At 41.6% G+C, this 23,795-nt stretch overlaps 2 protein-coding genes across 5 annotated transcripts in view; one reads left to right on the plus strand and one right to left on the minus strand.

The window, feature by feature from the left end:
- CPM (carboxypeptidase M) overlaps positions 1-4,163 on the plus strand; it is a 28,193-nt gene extending 24,030 nt beyond the window's left edge. The window contains exons 5-9 of the mRNA XM_058022893.1: positions 67-251; positions 503-673; positions 1,483-1,635; positions 2,667-2,815; positions 3,487-4,163. Of these exons, the coding sequence (XP_057878876.1) occupies positions 67-251; positions 503-673; positions 1,483-1,635; positions 2,667-2,815; positions 3,487-3,726 (898 nt within the window). The 3' untranslated portion in view covers positions 3,727-4,163. The remainder of the gene's footprint in view (positions 1-66; positions 252-502; positions 674-1,482; positions 1,636-2,666; positions 2,816-3,486) is intronic.
- A 1,246-nt stretch (positions 4,164-5,409) lies between these two features.
- MDM2 (MDM2 proto-oncogene) lies at positions 5,410-22,631 on the minus strand. 4 transcript variants are annotated; one of them, XM_058022245.1, is made up of 11 exons: positions 22,572-22,631; positions 21,989-22,058; positions 19,606-19,680; positions 19,139-19,272; positions 18,928-18,977; positions 17,630-17,697; positions 17,386-17,479; positions 14,661-14,821; positions 13,520-13,675; positions 12,130-12,207; positions 5,410-10,610 (listed from the first exon to the last, which is right to left on the minus strand). In XM_058022245.1, exons 2-11 carry the CDS (start codon positions 22,052-22,054, stop codon positions 10,041-10,043), a joined length of 1,452 nt encoding a protein of 483 aa, XP_057878228.1. In that variant the 5' UTR covers positions 22,055-22,058; positions 22,572-22,631; the 3' UTR covers positions 5,410-10,040. The 4 variants fall into 4 exon arrangements, with proteins under 4 accessions (XP_057878228.1, XP_057878230.1, XP_057878229.1 ...); XM_058022247.1 differs by lacking the exon at positions 22,572-22,631 and adding an exon at positions 22,325-22,405; XM_058022246.1 differs by lacking the exon at positions 22,572-22,631 and adding an exon at positions 22,149-22,188.
- Positions 22,632-23,795: the final 1,164 nt, after the last annotated feature.

Consider the following 23,795-nt stretch of genomic DNA (forward strand, 5'->3'; position numbering starts at 1 on the left):
GGAGGCTGGTGATGTGGGAACATCCACAGGCAAAACAGAAATGGGAATGTCTTCTCTCTTTCTAAGGTACAATGGGAATAGAGAAGATCTGAACAGAAATTTTCCCGATGCCTTTGAGGACAACAGGGCCAGCATTCAGCCAGAGACTCAAGCAGTAATGGACTGGATCAAAAATGAAACGTTTGTTCTCTCAGCTAACCTGCATGGGGGTGCCCTGGTTGCCAGTTACACCTTTGATAATGGTAACCCAGGTAAGCTGCTGGCAAACTCTGTTCTCCCACAACTGACTGGGTTTAGGAACATCGGCTGTACCAAAGCGAAATTTATAAGGATTCCTGCAAAGTTCCTCTAGCTTTTGAGCTGGGATGGGCAGAATTTTATAAACCCCATCAAAATTCACTGCCTAATGTGGCCTTTTGGGAGATGTTTACCCTGCATGTAAGCCAACACTGTGTGTTTCACCAGTAATGAGAGTTGCACAATGGTTATCTTCACTCTGCAGTTACTGGCTCTTTGAAAGGCTATAGCAGATCTCCAGATGATGATGTCTTCATTCACCTGGCAAAAACCTATTCTTCCAACCATGCCAGCATGTACAAAGGGACAGGCTGTGACAGCAGGCAAACCTTCCCAGAAGGCATTACCAACGGGTACTCCTGGTACCAGCTGGAAGGTAAGAATGGCATTGATATTTCATTCAGCTGCTCCTGGTAAGGTGTTTTCTCACTTCCTCCTGCCATCTCTGATGATGAAAGGGCAGTGATGTTAGAGTAGAGGGCTGATGAGGGAAGCAAGTCAACTCATTCATGCAGATTCTGTGAGCAGGACCTGGATGTTTTCAGACTCCTCCAGCCAGCAATTCCACAAGAGAATGAGGCAGGCACTGCTGTTTGCCTGCTTCTGTGCCCTTGTTTAAGGCCTGCAGTAGCTGTATACATTACATACATGTGCACACTCTGCTTGACATCAAGATCTTTCAGAAAGAAAACCAATCTTCTATTCATATGTCGTACATTTTTAAATGTTTAATTACGGAAATAAAAGTTTTCTTTATTGTTTATGTGTAGCCAGATAGAATATGGGGCTTGTGCACTGTGTATGTTGTTTTCATTGTATTAAAAGACTTAAAAGGGTCTTGGAATGGCTTTGGCAGTGACAAATCCTATGCCAGCCTATCTGTCCCTTTTTAGATGGAAAAGCTTGAATGAAGTCAAAGACCCGTCCTTTCTCAGCCACAATCATCATCATTTCCAAAATGAAATATGTTTTAGAAAACAACACTCTATGAGTAACTAGAGTTAGTAATTAAGTTGGTTTTTCACAGGAGGCAGTAAATACAAGTGTGGCATTGAGGCATAATTTATGTGAATTACTTTTCTTACAGGTATGATGCAAGTACCAACATTTTAACTCTCCTATTTGTCTTTTAATTTGACCTTAGTGTTTCTTTGCAGCTGAAAACACTTTTATCTCACTTTTAAGGTGGAATGCAAGATTACAACTATGTCTGGGGACAGTGTTTTGAAATTACACTGGAGCTGTCATGCTGTAAATATCCTCCAGAAGACCAGCTGGGAAAGTTCTGGAGAGACAACAAAGTTGCTCTGATCGAATATATCAAACAAGTACACCTAGGTGGGTATGGGAGTGGGGGCAGAGAGAAAACTGGGGCCAGCTTAGAGGGAGCTCCTCAGCAGCTGGGGCAGTGTCACAGCTCACAGGGGACAGATCTGGTGGTAACTTGGGAGCTTCTGAACAGGAACTGCTACAAAGCCAGGGTGGGTGAGGCAGGAGAACTTACAAGTGTGTCAGGTGAGGGGATACTACAGTGTGCAAGGGGTTAAAATGTGCTGGGGCAGGAGCAAGGGGCTGGCCCTGGGAGCTGTCTGACCATGCACTCCCCTCCTCCCCTCTATTCCTGAGCAGCCTTGGGACAATAATAATTTCAGAGGTCTCTAAGTGTATGTGTGCCTCAGCACTCATGCCATGGGTCTTTGCTGTTTGGATTTTGTAAACTTGAAAGGCTTCTCTAGGTGTGATCCAACTTCACATTTGGAAGAGAACTGCTTAGTGAAGCTGTGGTGCTTTACAATGAGTTGAAGGGTTTGCACAAACCTGTTGCTTATCTTGCATTTTGTTACCCTAAATATCTGACTGCTGTTTTATCTCTCCCTGTGTTGCCTTGAGATGGTGTGTGGGAATTAAGGGAAACTACTTCATAAGCAGACATTGTTGGTATTCTGCCTTTGGGAAATACTAGACAAGAGGCTGACTTATTTTAAATCACAGAAAAGAAGGGGGGATGGGTGTGTGTGTGTGTGTGTGTGCGCGCAAAAATTGCCAAACCTGTAGCAAAGATTGAAGCCCTTCAGTAAAGGACATACAGTAAGTGTGTATGATACCTTCAGCAAATGAGATTTGGAATATTAGAAGATTACAATGCTGCTTTCTAACTTAACATGGGGTAAACTATTAACAACAGCCAAAGATTTTCTGGTTTAATTCCCTTGAGCAAGGCCGAAGTGATTAGGTGCTAATACTAGATGTGCTGAAAAGTGGTGAAATAGCCTTTGAGGGCATCCAGCAACAGAACAGTCTGCCTTTCTCAGAGAAGGAGGCTCACCAGTTACACTTCATGATCTTTCCCTCCTCTCCCTTTTTCATAGGTGTCAAAGGCCAAGTTACTGGTAAGAATGGGAATCCTATTCCCAACGCCATCGTGGAAGCCAAAGGAAGGCAACATGTCTGTCCCTACAGAACAAATCAACACGGGGAGTACTTCCTTCTCCTTTTGCCTGGGACATATGTGATCAATGTGAGTACATATGTGATCAATGTGACTATGCAGCCTTACTGAAGTATTGTTTCCAATTGCATTGAGGTCCTGAGCACAGTGAGATTGCAGCCTTAGAGATGGGTGAGCTGAGCTGCTCAAGTCATAGATAGGAGGTGTAAAGACTCTTTAGCAGACTTAAAAAAAAAATGTATTTAAATATTAGTCAGCAGAAGGGGAGTTGTTTGATACAGTCCTCAGTGTCCAGAGCTAAGCACTCCTTGGACCTTGGTGGTGGAGCCAGCTGGGATGAGTCTGGAGCATGGCAACAGGAGCTTGAGGTGTTTGAAACAAACCAGGAGCTCTTGCAGGGTGAGAGGGTGGAGCCTGGGATCTGCAGCAGGGGCTGACACCACCATGGGTGACTGTCACTTCCTTGTGCCAAAATGGTTTCCCTGTGGAAGTCCAAACATCCATGCCCTGTAGGCTCTGCCTGCTGCCAAAGGCTTAATGCTTAAGCATCACTGCAGGATTCTGGCTCTTGTACAGCAATAGTCTTACTGCTGTAACATGAACACTTTACTTTTCCCAGTCCACATTCTCAATGTATCTTTAGAATATTTTGCCCTGTATATTTAAAGTGTAAATATTAATTGTTTCACACTTGAATTCAATGTTTCAAACCAAGGAAGAACTCTTGTGTTTGCTCCTAGGCTACTGTACCAGGATTTAAATCCATGCTGAAGACAGTGGAAATACCTGACAACACTGCAAACTTCAGTGCTGTGAAACAGGATTTCTCTTTCCCAGAGGTCTCAGATAAGATCAGCTCAAAAGTTACTTCGTGTCCCAAAACTCCCCTCTACCAAGAGCTCTCACGGGCTTCGGCTGCAGTAAAACCAACTGTACATCTCTTGGTTTTAATGACCGTTGTGCTTGCAATTTTCAAATAAAGTCAGGAATGACAAAGGCAAAGGCAAAATCTTCCTGCACAAATGTGGCTTTTCAGAGAAGGAATTGTATATGCAAAAGAAAGTATGTTTTTATAAACCAGATTCTCAGATTCACAATCGTGTTTACTGTATTTTGTAAAATACTGGTTTGACAATTGAATGTTTTACTTTACTTATAGTAGACATATTTTTAATTGTAACAGACTGTCATATTTTTCTATGTAAATATTTTACTCTGAAGAAATTTCCTACACTCTATGCTGATAACTGTAGAATTTTGATGCAGAAAATACAAATACATTTTGAAGATTTTTCCCAAATTCCAAAACATTGTGAATTGTACTGCAATGTTTCATGCAAGCTCAGGTACCACACGACTGTAAGTCATCAGCTCAATACTAATTTCTCATAATAAAGCCACTGCTATAAATGAAGAATGGCATTTCCATATATGCTCTTTCTTACCTGGGCAGATGAGATGGCTCAGGGCTCAAATGAAGTAAAGGCCAGTGACACAGACATGTTTTAAGACAAGAAGATGAAAATGAAATGTGAGTATCTACCAAAGGGCTGTGCTGTGGAAGCTGGATAATAATCCACACCAACAGGGAAAAGGGAGGAATTTGTGGCTCTGAAAACCATGTTCTCCTATGGCAGAGCTGCTGAAAGCAATGTGGAAAGAGTCACTGACAGCTTTATACTGTGTCCATTTTTAACTGAATTTGTTGTGGCAGAGAACCACATACATTCAGAGTTCTTTGAATAGTTTTAGCAATGGCTTTATACTGCTTCAGCAGCCTCACAGCCCTGCTGCTGCACTGCTGGGACTGTTTAACAGCCTTGCCAGGAGCTGGCAGGCACAGCAGCAAGGCACCAGCCAGCTCCAGTCACAGAGGGTGCTTTCAGTGCCCCCCTGGCTAGGCTGTACTGCAGGCAGGATTAGCAGACTCCTTTTGCCTGGCCAGTTGTGAGTCATTTTCAGAGCCCTTTGAAGCTGCCCAATTAACAGAAAATTCTTCAAGAAAAGCCAGTTAGTACCATCTCCTGTGTTTATTTTAAAGCTTTATCTGCCAGTAATTTTCTTGAGCAATTTCAAAAGCAAAGCAGCAAAGATTATCTTTGGAAACATCAATCTTTTCCTGTATACAGTAAATAAAAAATGCAGGAATTCAGTTAATCCTTTAATGCCTTTTAAAATCTCTCCTGAGGCATTGCTGCCTGTCACACCAAGCCTTCCAGCTGGGCTGTGGCACTTGGGCATCAGCCACTTGTCTGCCAGACAGCCACATTCAGTGTGCAAATCCACTTCAGAACTTGACACAGCAATGCCAATAGCAATGAGGGCTCTGTGCAAGAGACTGGTGTTTGAGTATTTCCCTCATATCCATTTGCATTTTCTACCTTTCCTCACCCTCTCATCCGCTGTGGGTTGTTTACCACACAGAGAAGTAATTATCCACTAAATCCCATCACTGCTCCTGCCACTTGTAGCAGGAAGAACGAGATTCCTTGAGTTAAAATCTCCCAAACCAAAGAAATCTGACAGAAGTCAGCAGTCCAGCAGCTGAGTGGGGGCAGAAAGAGCCTGTGTGCTGGCTCACAAAAGTAAGAATCTGTGTGAAAACAAAGTAACAGAACTTCTAACAATCAAGTAACTGACATGAAAAAAAAAGAGCACCATGGAGTATATAAACAAATCTTTATTTAAAGCTTTTAAATGGAACACAGTATTCAATTTTCATCAGAAAAGGAAAAACTGAAAACTGAAAGATAAACGCAAGACACGTGGAACTCCTCGCAAATAGGTCTATACTGTGTGCAACTGGAGTGGATACTTGCATTGTAATGGTTACTGACTGTGCTCATACGTGCACTGGGTAGCTGGAAAGTAATACACCAGGTCAAGCTCTTGAAAGCACGTTGCATAGTTATTTAAATTCACTATGAGCTACTCTATTCAACAGTCATCCCAGCTATGTGTAGTCAGACAACAAAGACTCTGGTTTAGAAAAGCTATTGGTATTTTAGGTATAAATTAATCATCATCCTGACAGCCACTACTGTGGCTCAAGACCAAGAACCATCCTTTAAAAGCAGGCTGTTAAGCTAAAACATCTACTCAAAAGGGGAGCCACCACCTTTTTAAGTATCACTGACAAATTTCACATGTATAATATAGCTCTAGATACACCAAAGAACCATTCACTTGAAGCTTTCAGTGCATCTATGCTAAAAAAAAAAAAAACACCCTAAGTAAACCCCCACACTGTAGTTAAAAGCAACAATTTTTCATGTTCTGTAAGTGCAATCCACTATTAAAACCTCAAGCTGGGTTTTGTGCTTTGCTTGTGCAACCTTTAAAGCACAAGATGTGCCTTGGACTCCGGTGTGGAGGAGCTGGACAGGCAGGGCAGGGCAGGTATCCCCTGGAAAGGAGAGGGCTGATGCTCCAGCAAGGACCAAGGCTGCCCGACAGCCCCTCCGTGACAACGCTGCCTCTCCTCGAGTCCCATCAACTGTCCAATATAATCCTCCCCACAGGGAAACCTCCCAACAGCAAATGCCCCTTTTCAGGCCAAATGTTGCACAACAAAATGCTGTACCTTCCTGGGATAAGGGATAACTCCTGCCCCAGCATGTGTGTGGTAAGTTAATGTGCTGAATAAATTACCTGCTTTAAAATTATAAACTCTACCTAACGTTACACCCCAACACAACAGCAGCCTTAGATTAAGATGGAGAAGAAAAAAATCTTCACCCCTATTTCCATCCTATTTATTCAGTTTCATTAGGATCTTAATAATTTTCTAATCTCTCTTTTGTAAGATACATTTTTCTGAAACAATTCTTCTTGTTGACGCTCTCTGTAAGAACGAGGAATTTTTCTCTTCCTCATATTAGTCATAAGAGAAAAAAATCTGAAAAAAATCTTCATGCCCACAGATGCTTCAGAGACAGCAACATTTGAACAAATGTACAGCAAACAGAACTCTGATAAAATCGTACCACACTCTTAAAAGGAATGTAAGCTTTTCATCAGTGAGCATTTTGAAGCACCTTTACCCTTTCTAAATCATCTGCTAAGGGGAGAGGCACAGGACGGCACAGCCCACGATCCTGCTGGTGTGAGGCTGATTTCAATACTAATATAATGGCAATACTAACAAATAGGTAAACAGTTAAAGACTTGTATTTAAGCAAAAAGTAGGTTTATTGTACTTTCTAAAAAAAATAATTGCAAGTTCTTGCACCATTTATAGATAACTATTGTCTACCTGATGTGCAAGAAGGAAGAGACTAAGAAAATTACTGAAAATCACATACAGACGCATCCTGTGGGCATCTGGCCTCCCCTGCAACCTTCATGGTCATGTGTCCAAAGGCAAAAGCCATTTGCACCTTTGCAAATTAACCTGAAAGCCTCTCATCATCATCCTGCATCTCCTGGACCATCACCCCAACGTTACCAGCACCCAGAAGCAGTCAGTCAGCTCCTTCCTGTACTGAGGGATGCAAAAGCATTCCAAAGGAAAGCAAAACACCACCAAAATATTTTCACTAAGCTGAGGTTGGACCAGCACCTTCTCTATTCAATAAATCTTGTTCAGGTTCAACACAGAAGTTGTTTTAAGGGAAGGAAATAAACACCATAGCCATAAATCTCCCTTCTCAATATAATACAAGTATTTCTCTGAATTTTAATGCTACATTTCTTAAATTAGTCCTCTTGGGCCTGTGATTTACTAAATAAGCATATTTATATAACTACACATGTAGCAGTAGACTAATTCAATAAATTAGAGCTCAAAACATCAACTGTGAGCACAAGTATATTTACAAACAGCAATAAATTATTGATTAAAACGTGTACGATATTACATAAGGATCTCTGACGTTTAGTACCAGTGTTCAAGGGCCAGAACAAGCAGGGTGCCCACTGCTCGTGCCCACACAGGAGACAGGGTGGAGGCAGAGCCAAAGGAGACCCCACAGGAGCCACTGTGCCACAGCCCCGGGCACCAGCCCTGCACTGGCCTGTCAGGGTCCTCTGCAGGAACAGGCATCAATTCCCATCACTCCCACTTGCAAGGCACGCACCCACACCAAACAATTCAAAGTTGCACTAGAAGTCATTAAGAATAATATTAGGCCATAGAATGTAACTCAAACCAAAATACTCGACACAGTGATTTGCAGATGCAGAAATGAAAATGGCCCATTTCCTCCCCATTGTAGGGAGTGGAAGGTATTTCCACAGCTATTCTCTGCAACAGAAGGCATGTGACTGGAAAGGATTGCCGAGAGAGATGGCACAATTTGTCCCAACAGGAAGAAGATAAGGACAGCTGCTCCCCCAGCATGCAGTTACACAGCCAGGGCAGCCACTGCAGAGAAGGCATCGTGCTGAGACAGGGGAAGACACGGGAGACAATGCAGGAGGACAAAGCTTCATAAGAACAAGATGAAATTTTAGGCACAATTCCCATGTTATTGATGCTTCTGCATATACACATCTATAATTATCTCTCACCTGTAGGTGCAATGAAGAGCCTCTGCAAGCCTCACAGCACCTAAGTTTATCAAATCAAAAATTAAAAAAAAACATTACCAGGAAGTGCAAAGTAAGGCAAGTAGCTCTGTAATAGTATCTCTCTTTGAAAAAACTAGTTATCTTCCAAAAAAACTAGCTGAGGCTGAAAGATTATCAAATCCTATAAAACCCATGAAAGGTTTCTGCTGATCAAAAAACTTCCAAAAATTCAAGCTACCCGATGTCCCTTTACAAATTGCAGGAGGCAAGAAACTTGCAAGTAAGAACGTGAATGAATACAACTGGAGTTTATATTTTGTTTGCTTAAAATGAACTATGTTAGAACTTTGGTACACCACTTTCTTTCACTAGCAACAAAATAACTAAAAAAAAAAAAGTATGAACAAAATGTGAATGATCCCAATAATTCAGTCTTTACCTATAAAGTTACTACTTTTCAACCAAGTCACAGTCAAAGATTTACTAAGCCTTTCCTGTATCCCCTGATGTCCTTTTCCTGAGTACTTCCAGGCATTTGCAGCCCTGCAGTTAAGGAGGGCAGGAGGAGTCTCTGTGCCAGCTCACAGGCATCAGCAATTTTATAGTGCTGGTGTTAGGGAAGCAGTTGAGCCTTAGCCTGTAAGATGGTAACACTGCACAATTCCTGCACTTGGACTACATCTCCACTCTTGGCACTCCCCTGTTTATCTGCCATTCCCTATTGGTCACACAATCAGCAACCACATGTAAAAATAAAAGGTACTAAAAATATACAAGTACTCTTGTAACATAGTTTTCCAAAGGAGTAAGAATCACTCGCAGGGTACAGAAACTCCATGTGAAAGGCAGCTGAGTGATCTTTACTGCATCCTGGCTCCCACTCTACCCTGCCTTAAGGCCCCCAGAACTGAGGCAGGCAGCAAACTCCCTGGGCACAGAACTGGCAAGTTTCACCAAGTTTTTGACAAAGTATAGTGCGGAGGCAAGAGCTAAAAGCAGCAAAGGACAGGTCTAACAAGACCAACTTTGAATGGCCAAGCACCTTGCAAAATATTTCCAGAATTCTCAAGATACAGATAAGAACAGTGAGTTGGAAAGACTACTGCACTTAAAGAATGTGAACTGGAACTGCACAGCTTAAGTGTTTCTACAGGTGAAGGGGAATTTCTTTTCTATTTTTATTACAGTGAATGTAGCAAGGCAGCTGAATGTATTCTGCTAAGTCAAAACAAGTGCAGAAACAGAAAACAACTGTCCCCTACTACTACCTGACATGAGAGCTCATAGCATATCCTTCATTTATCTTGTCTGTTGAGACTTGTTTCATGCTGCACATAGGCAGAGGAGTCTGACTGAGCCTTATGTTTTCACCAAGCAACAAAAACTGGAACCTGGATAATCATATATTTTCTTAAATGAGGAATTTGCAGAAATACACACTTCAACATGTCTCTCCTCCAACAATTATTGAATTTGGGGTTTTAATGCACGTATTTAATTCAATAAAACAAATGTCACTAACTTGCACGGAATATTAAAACACTTGGAGAGGAGGTGGTTTAGAGGATCTGGTTACTTCTACTGAGAGGGATTTAAAATCTCCAAGTTGACTTCTGAGCATTAGGCAAACCTCTTAATAATTGCAGTTACGTCAGCAATTATTTTTCACACAGAACACAAAGAGACACAAAATATTAATTTTCCAATAAGCATACAAAAATAATTTCTTACTCTCTTAACCAGTTTCTGAAGTTTCTTTTGCTGCTTTCCAGTCAACACATGTCTAACTAAAATAAGTTAGCACAATCATTTGTATGGGCTGCCTGCACACTGGGCAGGGTTTGTTCCTCTTCTTGAGCTTTTTTGCACAGGTAAAACATGACATGAGGTGTCCCGTTTTGCCATGTACTATGCAGCCATTTTTAGGTCTGCTCTGACATATGACACACGGCTCTATGCTGGTAACAGGCAGACTGGATTCCATGCTTTCCTCTTTGTCTTGCATTTCTCTCTTCTCAGGTTCCTTGAAGTCCTCCTGACTGCTACAGAACATGCTGCTTGATGTTGACGGCTGGGAATAACCTTCACTTTCCTGGGACTCAGAAAGCTGTACTGATTTATCCTCATTCTCATCCACAGCTGGTTCTTTATCTTCAGTCATTTTTGTTTTCTTGCAATCAGGAACATCAAAACCTTCTCCAGACTCTGCAGGAAAGGAGGTTTCTAATTTGCTCTTTTCCAATTTCTCACTCTTTTGATCTGGAAGCCAATCCTCACGAAGGGCCCAGCATCTGTGGCAATGTCGTGGAAGCGGAGGATTCATTTCATTGCATTCGGGACACTTCCAATAATCCTTCAGAGAATCAAAGGTTGGAACAGCTTAAGCTACTTGGAACACTTACAACTGAAGTATTCAGACATTATAAACAATTTATTACTGCCAAAATAATTATGTTGAGCTATCAACTTGTTTAGAATTTTAAAATTCCACTGAGTGGTTTTGGCCCTATTTTACAATTCTATATTGAAATGGTTCTTATTTTAAAAGGACTCTGGCTTTCCTTTGTTTTGCAATAGGTTTATGAATAGAACAATTCATTATTTCCTACGCAAAACTGCAGAAACCAGACCACAAAATTCTTCAGAGGCCCTCATGAAAACCTCGTTAAAAAGGTCATAATTTCCCTTTTTTTCGGCTATGGACTCCTGCGACGGGAGCTATTCCAGGCGGAGGGACGGGACCCTTGCCCGGCGGCGCTGCTGGTGCACACCGCGGCCGGGAGAGGGCGCTCCGACACCGCGGCAGCACAGACACAGCGGCCAAGGCAAACACGGCCGGGAAGGGGGAAAGGGAAAAAATAAAAGGGCAAAACCAAGCCATGCATCAGCCTCTCACAGGTTACTCCACGGACTACAGTGAAAATAAACCACTGCTTCGTTAAAAATAAATTTTGCTTTTAAGTACAGAGACCCTTCTTAGAAACAATGCACGCTGTATAGAAAATCAAAACAAAAAAAAACCCAACCCAAAACTTACTTAGGCAAGTCCTGAAAAAAAATCAGTAACATCAAAAGCTTATAAAACAAATTTTAAATCCTAAAAGTAATGTACAGGTCTCTTTTCCTACACATAAGCACCACTGTCTTTTCAGAAGGTGGCCAGCCCTGTCTTTAACACACCAAGTCCCTAAGTCCAACAGACTATCATGGGACTGGAACACTTCACAGTTCCACAAAACAGCTTTAATTCAAGTATCAAATGTGAAAAATATAAATAAGGTGATAGGACACACTAGAATTAAAATGCAGTGTTTTTTCACAAACATCTCCATATTTTGCCTCAAGACTGTCAATTTCTTCCCACACCTCAAGAAGGGTCTCACAGAATGTAGTGAAGGCCTCTTTTACAGTACTGTTCTGATAAAAGGCTTGCCTTCACATCTCTATGTTACAGACACCTTCATTCAAGCTGGACAGTAAAACTAGGTATTCTGACTTCTATAAAGAGTTTTTTAAATGTACATGACCAAGATTTTAATTTTTTTCCATTTTGTTCAGAAAGTCAGATTTAGGCTCCAAATAGTTTTCTTCCATTAAGTCAATGAAATGGTAAATTAATGTGGGATTGGGGTTTTTTTAATGGATTAGGAAGTTTATTACCCATTTTAAAAAAAACCCCAAGATTCCTTAATAATCACATGTTCCTTAATAGACACAGTAATTAAAATATTGTATTGGAACCTTCACACAGACAAAGTCAATTGAATTATTAAAAAAATCACTGGTAGCAATAGAACTCATCTATACTTCTTCACCTATTCTATGTCAGTTTACCCAATTTACGAGGCTTCACCAGACAAGTTTTTACTCACAGCTAGAGAAATCTCTGGATCTTCATCAAACGAATCAGCATCACTATCTTCATCCTGGTAAATAGTCAGCTGATAAACCTGGTTTAAATTAAAATATATATATATATATATATATATATAGAACTGGCTTTTGGCATTTAATTAAAAATGCAAATATTTTTAACCTGCTAAGATTTTCAGATAGCAAGCTACTGGAGAGTCTCCAGGGATGGACTATTAAGATTATTAATGGATTACAGGAGCTCTCATGTGAGGAAAGCTGAAAGAGCTGGGAATGTTCAGCCTGGAGAAGGCTCAGGGCAGGAGGTAAAGGATGGCATCAAGAACACAGAGCCACGCTGTTTTCAGTGCTGTCCAGTGGCAGGACAATGGCAACTAGCACAAGTTGAACACAGGAGGTTCCCCCGAGTATCACCTTTCACTGTGAGGATGAAGGAGCACTGGCATGGCTTGCCCTGAGCACCTATGAAGCCTCCATCCCTGGAGATATTCAAGACACCTGGACATGGACCTGGGCAATCAGCTCTGCCTGAGCCAGGGCAGGTGGGTAAGACAACCTCCAGAGGCCCCTTGGAACACCAGCCATCCTGCAATTCCCAAAACTACTGCCTGGAGCAGGGGCTTTCCTCCTCCAAGATACCATCCTCTCTCAGGGTGCAGCTCTGCTCTACACTACAGTTTGGTGTACATCAGTACAGTCAGTCCCACTCAGCCTCTCAGCTACCACAATCATGTATGTCCCTGGGGAATTCTGCCTCTGGTACTCACCTAATCTTGCCATGAGCTGATTAACCTCTTTAAAGTAACAGAAAACTAACCCAGGAAGAAAACCCTACACACATTCTCACTTCATTCCCATCATTCTAGAAATCTCTTGAAAATTGCAGTAATCACAATTTTTCCGTCTTTCTGCCTACTAGTAAAGATTCCTAAAACTTTGGTTCAACATCTCTATGAAACATTTGGACATAACCCTTTGGAAAGAGTTACTCAGAAAGGTTTCCTTTGGTGTCAAGGGTTGTCAAAGCTCAACATGTACTTCTAGAATTAAAAATGCAGAAAGGCGATAGTACACATGCAGCCACTGACTTCAACAGCTGATAAGAGCAGTTAAACACCCAGACTTTTCTATCCAGCCCCTTTCAGAGCCTGCAGAAAGCCTCAGCACCATTTCAGTAGCTGGCTGGTGAGTTGTAAAAAGGTGACCCAATTGCACCAACATGTATTTTGATTTAATGAACAACTGGCTGCAGACTGTGACACCAGCACATGCAGTTTGCAAATATACCTGAAGAGTTCTCCTTGGAAACTTGCAGGAATTTTTCATGTTGAAATTCCTTTTCCTTCTCATCCCCTCCCCCCAGGGTCAAACAAGGAAAGCAGATAGTACCTCATCATCTTCATCAGTGAGCTCCTGCCCTTCTTCATTATGGCTGTAATCTTCTGAATAAACAGACTCAACTTCAAACTCCACACTGAACTGGTCTGATACAGAACCATGGTCAAACCAATCTGAGTTTTCGCTTAATGAACTAGCATCAAGATCCTGAGGAAAACAAAAAAAGAAAGCACACATTCAACCTCACCAGTCCATATACACAAGACTACTGATAAAACAACTCTCAGGATAAAACTGTACTACTCAGTATAATTAGCTATGGAAGAAAAAGGACCAGCTGCTGTGAGACACAGTACTTTTTATGAGATAAACAAATTATAGGGGGGTAAAAAGAAAGCTAGGCCTGGAAGCCTTTTGCTGGCTCTAGTAAGAAACTGCACTCAGCCTACAGGCAGCTGAAAGGCTGCAGTCATTATTTCAGAAAGTCCTTCCTAAAAAGTGAAAGAAGGGATGAAAGAAGATGGTATCTTTTGGCTGCGTGTCATTCAATTCCCTATTCTCATAAACTTTGTTTAATCTGAAATAATTTTTTAACAACTACAAAACATGAAGATTGAAAATACAGTATTAGTGCTCTCAATTGAGAACACAGTATGTGACCAGGAATACTGTTAGTTCAACTCTTCATGACTTAATCGAACCACAAATTTGCCCTGGTGTTGGCTATAAACAATACAAAACTTCTGAATAATGGCATGGCAAATTAATACAATGCACCATCAGCACCCATTCCACTGGGTAGTTACCAAAGCTGTACCAGAACTAACACCTAACTCTGAATTATGGAATATCTATGACTCTTTTTGCTTAGCATTCTAAGAAATATTTATTTTAAAACACAAAATATGTCTGACTTTTTTCCATACTGTGCCAAATAGCAAGAATCTTGGTTTTTAAAGAATATTCAACATTAATATTTTTTAAAATTTCACTTCAGGTTTGCCAGCAAATCTATGAAAAACCCCACTCCACCCACACATCTACTTTTCTTTCAACCTCTTTTCTTTCCTCACACACCACTGAAGGCACTGCTGCTTTTAATTAAGAACACTGTTTTCAGATGCATGTTTGCACTTGTGGCATCTGCAAAATTTGTACCACAAAAATACTTTACTTTTCTATTTTGACTTACAGGAATGGAAAGAGAATCTGTTGAATCACTGCTATTGCTTCTTTCACGGCACAGACCACTGACTACACACCATGACAGACTTTCATCAAATGTCACCGAAATGTTCTCTGACTTGTGTCGCTTTCTTCTGTCACTGTGCAGGTCATCTGAAGAACTTTTTTCTGAGCATAGTCAAGAATTTTTTTTATTACTCAAAAACATCTATGCAATGTGCAATTTTGAATTTTCTAAGCAGAAGCTTAAAACACAATTTACTACAAAGAAATCTAGTAAAGTAAAATATTACAATATTTTTTTTTATGGGGCAAAAAGGCACTAAGACTTATTTTAAAAGACACAACAACTCTTACATCCATACAGTGTGAAACATTTCTGAAACCAGTATTTCAGGGGCTGGCTTTCCCCACTTGTCTCATCAGTACACTTATAAATGGCAGTCTCCACATGGAAGACAACAGCAAATTTGAAAGAATTTTTACTCCACACACAACATGTTAAACCCTTCCTAATTTTTAAGAAATACAATTAAAATCTTACTTGTCCTCACACCCTCTACAGGCAACAGACAGAAAGGCACTTTCAGAGGGCTTTTGAGTCCACCCCAGAATTTGTGGGGAGAGAGCGCAATTAGCTCTCAGTTCACAGGCATCCAGAACACCTTGTGCTAAGCAAGGGAAGTTCAGGTTCAAGTTTCAGACAACTCAACATATTTATCAGTGAATAGCTGCAGTATATGTAATTGTATTTACCCAACAAGATTTTTGTAACAAACTCTTAGAACTTTCATAGCGCCCCAGCAGGAAAACCTTCAAGACATACTATGCAAAAGCTGAACTCTGAAAGCATTGCTTTAACTCTGCTTACTAAGCATGCTTGGTGTGAGGGCAAAAAGGCAATGCTTTGTAAACACATCGTGTTTTGGAACAATCACCTACAGCAGCATGAGGACTAGGGGCACAACATTTTAGGGGTAGGCAAGTCAAAATTCAGCTCCATTGACTTCTAGAGCATTTGGTAAAAAACAATTTTATATAAAAATGTGTGGCAAATTCAGCATGTCAGCGCAGGGGAGTGAAAACCTCCCAAGATGTCAACAACTTTTGGTTCAACAGGCCTTGGTACGAGCCTGCTGGCTCCCCTGCAGGTGCCTTTTGCACCCACCCTCTGTTGCCCACCTTCTCCCTCGCCTTGCAAATCACACTGTGACAATCCAAAAGTCTTCAAGTCTTGAATCTTTCATTATTAAAAAACAAAAAGGAAAAAAAAAGGAGAACAAAACACTTGTACATACTTTGAGACTTCTCTTACTCTCCCTTGGTGCTTCTTGGCTCAGCCCCTTTCTTTTCTTTTCTTTTTTCCGCCCTGAGAGAGCCCCACCAAACTTGGTGCCCCAAGGCCCAAAGGTTGCTCCTGTCCATCGTTGTCCTCATTTAGTTGTCATGGCTCCATGCCGTACTGATACTGTATCACCACAAGGTCTCTATACTCTATTTAAGGGGCTCCAAAAGAGCCACTACTATCCCAATTTAACAAGAATAGTGGTTTAAAAGGAAGATTTCCTATAAATTAGAAAAAAAGTGTATATAAAAACACTATATTAAAAGAACTCTTAAGGTTGTAACAAACTAATAAATGGATGCAAGGCAAGAGTTAATAATCAAACCTATAATAAGTAAGCACAACCCAGGACCTTATGTGCTCTGTGCCATGCCTAAATATTACAGGTTGTGATGTTTAACCAAGACTTTCCATCCTTTCATCAGTTTTAGTTACAACATTAAAATGTTCTTTTAATTTAGTGCAAACCGCTCAGCAACGCAGCACTGGTTTGGGACTGACTTAACGTAACAGTGGCCTATGAGGGACACAAAAAACACTACTTGAAAGCTGAGGAACAGAAAAATGCTCCTGAGCAAGTGAAGAAAAGGAAGTTCTATGCAGTGACAGAAGGTTATCACTGCCCAGGTAAGTGAAATCACCTAGTCATGAGGCAAGACAGTAAGTGATGGAACAAACTAATGTAAGAAATTCCACTGAAGAATATTTACATAGAACTGTAGAGAACACTTCCAGTGAGAAACTAAACCAGGTTTACAATGACCAGATTGTTATTGCTACTTATAAGAAACATTCTGTGTTTTGAAAATGTATTTGCCAGTGATTATTGAATAACCACAGTAAAGACAAACGGGAGGCCAATGTGACGCTTAGGTCACCAGATGTTTTAACAAGTGCTTAATGAATGGGGAGGTACCTGAATATATCCAAAATCATCCTGTGTTACTACCACACCTTTGATGCCTCCCACCAGTTGAAATCCAAAGAAAACTGGCATTAGTGAACAAACAAAATTTCAAATTTTGTGGCTGTCTACAGAAGGAATTGAAATTAATTTGATGGTATCAGTAGATTACAAACAAAAGTGTTCTCATAATGAAGATAACACAACTGATAAAAGTTCTGCTGATGTGAAAAAGTTTAACAGAGCCGTGGAGTAAGTTATTCCATCATCTTAATAACAATTCTAGACATCCAAACTGTAACATGACATTGGAGCAATGCAAGAAATTGTGTTTTTCTTTCAGACTGAAATTTTGGTTTAGGTAAGCAGAGAAACATGAGTAGTATTTGCAGCATCTTCCAAGTCAGCAAGGCAAGAGAATGTAGCTTTTCCCTCTAAGTGGCCATGCTACTGGAAAGCTCTGCACCATAAATCTGCAGATACCAGATTCACTGCGTGTCCTCCTCCTAGAAGATGTAGTTGGTTGGGAAGTCAGGCTTGATGAAGTCTGGGTCTCTTCTAACTCTTGCCTAGATTCCTGAAAACAGAAATACTGAGTAAGCCTGAGCATAAATATGAGGTAAAATTCAAGAATCAACTTACTAAATTAAACCATTGATACGATCATGCAAAACTGAATAGAATGTACAACTCAGAATAATTTATTCAAATAAAATAAAAATGGCACCTTAACAACATTTTCTTCTTCAAGCTGAGATGTGGCATCATCCTCAGGTGTGTCGCCAAGAGTAGAGTCTGAAACCAAACCAAAATAATACTTATAATACAATATAGCAGAAAAACTCAATTTCAGGCTGAAAAAGTAAATTCTAAGTAAAACTTAAAATCCAGACATTTTGCAACAATGGAAAAAACACACTGCTCCTTTGTTTTCCAGGTGTGTGCAGCACCTTCCCTGCAACATTACTGAAGCGGAAATGTGGGGAGAAAGAAGAAATGTCAACTGAAAGCAGCTCAGAATTCTGTTACAAATGGCTTCAAATGAAGTCTGTGCATAAACTGTGATTCTGCAGATATGAAAGAATATAAGCAGGAAATGTAACTACTTGCTCCTCTCCAAAGTGCTTTTTACTACTTATGGGAACCCTGAGTTAGAAAGACATACAATAGAAGAAAAATTAGCTGTTGTTAAAGATAAATGCTTAGTAACTAACAGATCCTGAATTAATAAAGAGTCTTTCCTGAAAAAATAACTGGAAGATAAATTTAAGTTTGCAAGCTTAACAATGGGGATGACAAAGAGAGCAAGTTTCCCATCTTCAGCAGCTGAACACTTGCCTTTAGGAAAAATCAGAAACAAAGGATGTCTTTATAGAGATTTAGAGGCCAATTTACAAAATGGTTTCCATTGTTTAACTTCTGTTTCAGACCCCATATTAGGCAAAAATTACAGCTATACTGAGCATTTTTATACTGCAGGACTGTGTGTAAAACTCTGCATTCAAGCAACATCACCACAAAGATACTTTTTAAAAGTATACAGCCCATTTAAAACAGGGCTGAGTATAGCTCAGAATGACCAGTTCCAAATGTACTTCACATTCAGCTGTGAAAATTAAAACAGAACTTTACCACAAGAAAAAAAGCCTTTGCCCTAATTTCATTGCTGGCATAAGTTTAAGAAGTTTATTTTTCATATTAAAACCTTGTACGTTGTTGAGGGTTTTATCAATAACAAATACAAGCAAATTACTTAAGTTTGTAATTTAGTAGCCTTTTTGTTCAGCTCTGTGTTTTTTCTGATTCTAGTCCAATAAAATTACCCATTTTTTTTTGTTCTACTGGGGAAACAAGTGTTTGCTTTGGTTCACCATTTGTGATTGCTCTGGACTATAGTGAGCAAAGCCAAACAGCTAATAATGGAGAGCTCACTGTTGTCAGATCACTGTCTGCAAGATTCATCACGAAAATTCTATTTTCCCTACTGCTGCTTCCCAAACAAATCACCCTCCTAAGCTAGCTTACCTTGTTGATTGATTGCTATCAGATTTCTGGAAATCATTGAATATAGCCTCCTTAAATAGGGATAAAGAAAGAGATGATACAAGTTAGCTACACGTAACCATAAAAGAGAGCTTACCATCTTTGAAGATGCGGAGAGTTAAAAAAGGGATATATGCATGATGGTCTTCATTATTTCCCAACCAGACTCTCAGAAAAGAATCCCATTTTTTACCTGTGTTCTTTTACTGAAAAGCTTGTTACTCCAAATAACTCCCCCAGGAGATCATTTGCACAGTGTACAATATGCTGCTGTTTTTCATCATATAATTGCTTAGACATAATATATTGTCCAATATAGAATATTACCTGTGAAATAAATTAAACACAGATGTTAAATATCCAGGTTGTTTCTTAAAGTGTAAGAGACAAAGCATATTAAATACATTGAAATTTACTCTTCAAACTCTGCCTAAAACTCTCTTTGAGCTGACAGATTTTCATCCATCATTCCAGAAGAAACTTTTGTTCAGATTTTTGAGAAACTTGCTAAATACCCAACTACAAGTCAGCAGGAGAATAAACACTGTCTTATCTCAATTTCTAGACAAGCTATGAAAAACACTGCCCCCCCATTTACCCAACCCAAAACAATCTATCTGTACTCACTGTAGTCTACCTTTAGTGGTTAAAAGTTCTCACCTCCTTCATAGTAAAAGTGTCCTTTTCAGCACCAGCTAACTTTAACAATTTTAACAACAGTGGCTTTGGCTTAACCTGTGTATGAAAGGAGAAAAAATACACTAATTATTCACCAAAAAACCCCATTTATTTATACCAGCTGTCTTCCTCCTTCTGTATTAATCTGATATGCAAATATACAACTGCATTAAAATCTATCTTCATTCAAGTTTTTCACTTTGCAAAGTTCAAACTTAAAAGCAAATAATATGAACCAAATCATACTAAACTTCTCATACACTGTTCATCTTAGCTCAAACCCCAGTTTTGCACTGTCCCCTGGTTTCAGCTGGGGTAGTTAATTTTCTTCCTAGTAGCTGCTACAGGGCTGTGTTTTTGATTTAGAGGGACAATAATGTTCCCAGCACACTGAAGTTTTTGTTGTTGCTAAGTAGCTACACTAAATCAAGGACTTTTCAGTGTCCCATGCCCTGCCAGTGAGGACATGCACAAGCCCTGAGGGAACATGGCCAGCACAGCTGACCTGAACTGGCCAAGGGGATATTCCATACTACAGAATGCCAGGCCTAGTGCTATGAACATGGGAGCTGGCCAGGGGGTTAAACCTCAACACACTGGTAAATACAAATTCCTTAACTGGAGCTACAAAATTTGTTTATTAGTTCCAAGTCCAGGGCTAGGTCCTGGGGAACTCAGCTTCACTCCTTTAACCATTACCACAACTCCCAAAGGGGAGGGAGGATGGAAACAGACCTCTGTGACAGCTAGGTCCACAGTGCAAGTCACAAAACACTGGTCCATCTCTTTCTTAGTCTCTTTCTGTGACAGTTTCTGAGGTTTTGGTTTTGCATTTGCCAGCTGGGCTGCTTTACCTCTCTTAGCTGGGACCAGCACACCCTGTCCCTTCTGTCATACCTCACTCACACCCACCTCCCACCCAATGTCCTCCCACCCAGTCACCGTGCCAGCAGTTTAATCTGCAGTCACTCTATGACAATTTCCAAGGCAGAGGAAGGAAAAGTTCAACAAGAAAAATCACTTCTCCCATACATACATACATACACACAAACTGCACTGTCCCACACAGCTGAGCCAGCAGATGAGAACAAGCTGCAGCAAAGCCTGTGGAGCCACTGATGCTCCCAGAGCAGTATATTCCAGTCACCTCTTTAACAATAGTGTAACCAGTCTAAAACCGGGCTAATATTTAGCTATTCTGATATATTACATAAAATAAAATATAAAAAATAAACACACAGAAAGTAAAAAAAAAAAAAACCAAAAAAAAAAAAAAAAAAAAAAACAAACCCACCAAAATAGGGAAGTGTGAATAAAATATCATGGGAGAAGGAATTAATGTTTGAGGAAGGGTGGAGGAGGGGAACTACCCTTCATTCCATTCCAAAGATCGACTAAAACCAACATAAGTCTCAGTGAGTTAACAAGATATTAGCTGCAAGAATTACACATTACAAAAAAAAACTAAGCTCCTGGGCAACATTAGCTGCCCATTCACCCCCTCCTAAGAACTGACTTATTTAGAACATGTGTCACATATACTAGTTTCATAAAACAAGCAAACAAAAACTTATTCAAGCACTACTGACAGTTAAGCATAGCAAGGCACAGTTTCAAAACTGAATCCACACCTAAGCCCACTTTTAATCCCCAGCCCTCTCCTCCTGTCTCCTCCAAGTTCTGCAGCCTTGCAGGTCTGACAGCAGACAGTACTATCACAATATGATGATACAAAAAAAAGGAAGACACAAATTTAAAAAATCAATTTTGAACAGTACTGTTCTGCAATTTCACTTTTTTTGAAGTTCTACTGTCAAATCCACACTTTTAAGCTTAACTCTTCTACACAAGATAACTCAGTTCAACCATCATTGTACGTATGCATTTCAGGTGTGAAAGGCTTCAATCCTCAGGAAAACTAAGGACAAAACAGCAGAACTATCACTGTATTATGGAAAGCCTAGAAATGCAAAGCCATAACACAAGTGGAAAATCTTCCCATTATTTCACTAAGAGTATGTTTTGTACGATGGAGATCTTCTAAAGCTCTTCAGCTATAGGATCTTTAACAATTACCATCCGAAATACTTACAACTATCAAATCTGATCATAGGATCCTTTTTATTAAAAGAAAGCAAAAACCATCAAACGTCTCCAGGAAACATTCTAGACCTATACCATCACCCTGTACTCTCAATTACGCTGAAGATTTGCTTCCTACAGAAACAAAGAGAACCACCTTCTCTGGCTGGACTTCCTGGCTTTTCTCCAGCCATCGCTCGGTAAACACAGGATTCTTCTGAATTAGCCGCTAAAAACTCTGCAAAAAGCACGCAAAACAACCACGCGCCCAGCAGCTACTGACCAGCGCCTCTTGCTCCGAAGCGGCGGCAGAGGGATCCGTAAGGGAGGACATCTTGGTATTGCACATTTGCCTGCAGTGAAGGGAGAACAAGCTCAGATCGCGGCACGCAGCGACACAGCCCGGGCGGGCGGCAGCCGCCAGGCCGGCGGGGCCCACTCACCCCGGGGCCTGCTCCAGCCCGCACGCTGGGCTCCGGCGGCGGTGTCTGGGCCGGGCCGGGCCGGGCCGGGCCTTATATAGCGCTGCCCAGCGGAGGCAAGTCAGGGCTTAGCTCCGCCGCGGCCCGGCCCGGCCCGACATGCCTGAGCATGACCCGCAGCGCCGCCGCCGACTCACCGAGGGGGGCGGGCGGGCGCCACCGGCCCGCGCTGACTCACCGGCGTGGGGAGACGGCGCCGTAGAGGAACAGCGGCGATCCCGCGCCCCGCACCCACCCGCCCGCCCGGCGCGGCCTGCCTGGCCTGGCCTGGCCCCGTTCCTCCGGCGGGAGCCCCTCCCCCAGCACCGAGGGCCGCACGAGCCACCGGCGAGACCCCCGGCGCCCCCTCGGCCCCCGAGCGCGCCGCGATCGATCCCCACGCACCGCCAGCCACGCCCGCTCCGCTGCCCGGCCCGCGGCGGGTGGAGCGCCGGGAGCGCCGGGCCCCGGCCGGACCCTCTAGCGCGGCCCCGGCGCGCCGCGCACGCCGCCCGCCGCCATGTTGGTGCCCGCAGCGCCCCCTGCGCCCGCCGGCCGCGGGAAGCGGCCCCGGGGAGGGAAAGGCGGCCCCCGCCCGCCGCGCGCCGGCAGCGACACAGCCCCGACCGGCCGCCTCAGGCCCAGCAGCGTCTGTGGGCACCGGCTCCGCTTCAGCCGCCGCCCATGCCTTCTAAGTTGGTTTCATTTCCAGAGGTAGTTAAGAAATGAAACTAAGAGAAAACCCTGCATCCAGAGAGAGTTGGACGTTGTCGTCCTATGCTCTTGTCATCTCCGATTCTACAATTTTCTGAATCTTTCAAATGTAAGGCGTTTGGAAGTATGTTACTTTCACAGGTACTTATTAGTTGTTACACTTCAACTCGAACTGGTTAGTTTTTAGTCTGCCTTTTCTAATTCTCAGGTTTTTTCTTTGCCCATGACGTTTTGAAATTATTTTTGAATAATGAAAAGCTTTTTTCAGAGAACATGAGTGGTGCAGACAGTGTTTATAGATAGGCTAGAGCAGAGGGAGTGTAATGCTACTTTTCCATGACAACTAACTTGTCCAAACAAGCAGTGGATAATTGCCTGGACTTGTCTGAGCTTCTCGGCAACCATGGCACCTTGTAAAAATTCCAGCAACGGTTTAAATCCAGATATTTGTGTGACGACGGATTTTCAAGATGACCTTGTTATCTCTCTAGAGCATAAAGCTCAAGGTCTAGTGAGGGACAGCCGAGAAGCTGCCAGAATTTTGCAAAGCCTGCTCACCTCTTTTTAGTGCTGGGATTTGAGGGCAAACAGAAATCTATTTCTAGTAGAGTCAAGAATGTCCTGCAGCAGGCAAAGTCTGATATCTGCTCTTTTCCACCCAGCACCCCAGTTCCTGAGACACTTTGCTAGCTAATTTCGTTCTTAGGAGAAAACTCCATCTACACAAAAATGCAAGAGGAAGGAAGTGAATGGCTACTAAATACCTCAACTACTGATGCTCAATCTTGTCCTCATGCAGACTTCACAAAAACTATAATTCCAATGCAAAATGTATTTTACTGAACAGAAACCGAACCAAACAAAACTGTTTATGTAGTTCTCCCCAAGCTATCACATTATTGATCCTCATCTTAA

This window comes from Melospiza georgiana, chromosome 4 (genome assembly GCF_028018845.1).
Source record: "Melospiza georgiana isolate bMelGeo1 chromosome 4, bMelGeo1.pri, whole genome shotgun sequence".
NCBI classification, from domain to species: domain Eukaryota; kingdom Metazoa; phylum Chordata; class Aves; order Passeriformes; family Passerellidae; genus Melospiza; species Melospiza georgiana.

What these genes read in the sequence shown, in the direction of transcription:
- MDM2 (XM_058022245.1), bottom strand. Translation starts at nt 22,054, where the DNA reads ATGTGCAATACCAAGATGTCCTCCCTTACGGATCCCTCTGCCGCCGCT. An exon ending in GATAGCAATCAATCAACAAG is followed by an intron (nt 17,698 to 18,927) that starts GTAAGCTAGCTT and finishes GTTTGGTTTCAG; the next exon opens with ACTCTACTCTTGGCGACACA. An exon ending in AAGAAGAAAATGTTGTTAAG is followed by an intron (nt 17,480 to 17,629) that starts GTGCCATTTTTA and finishes TTCTGTTTTCAG; the next exon opens with GAATCTAGGCAAGAGTTAGA.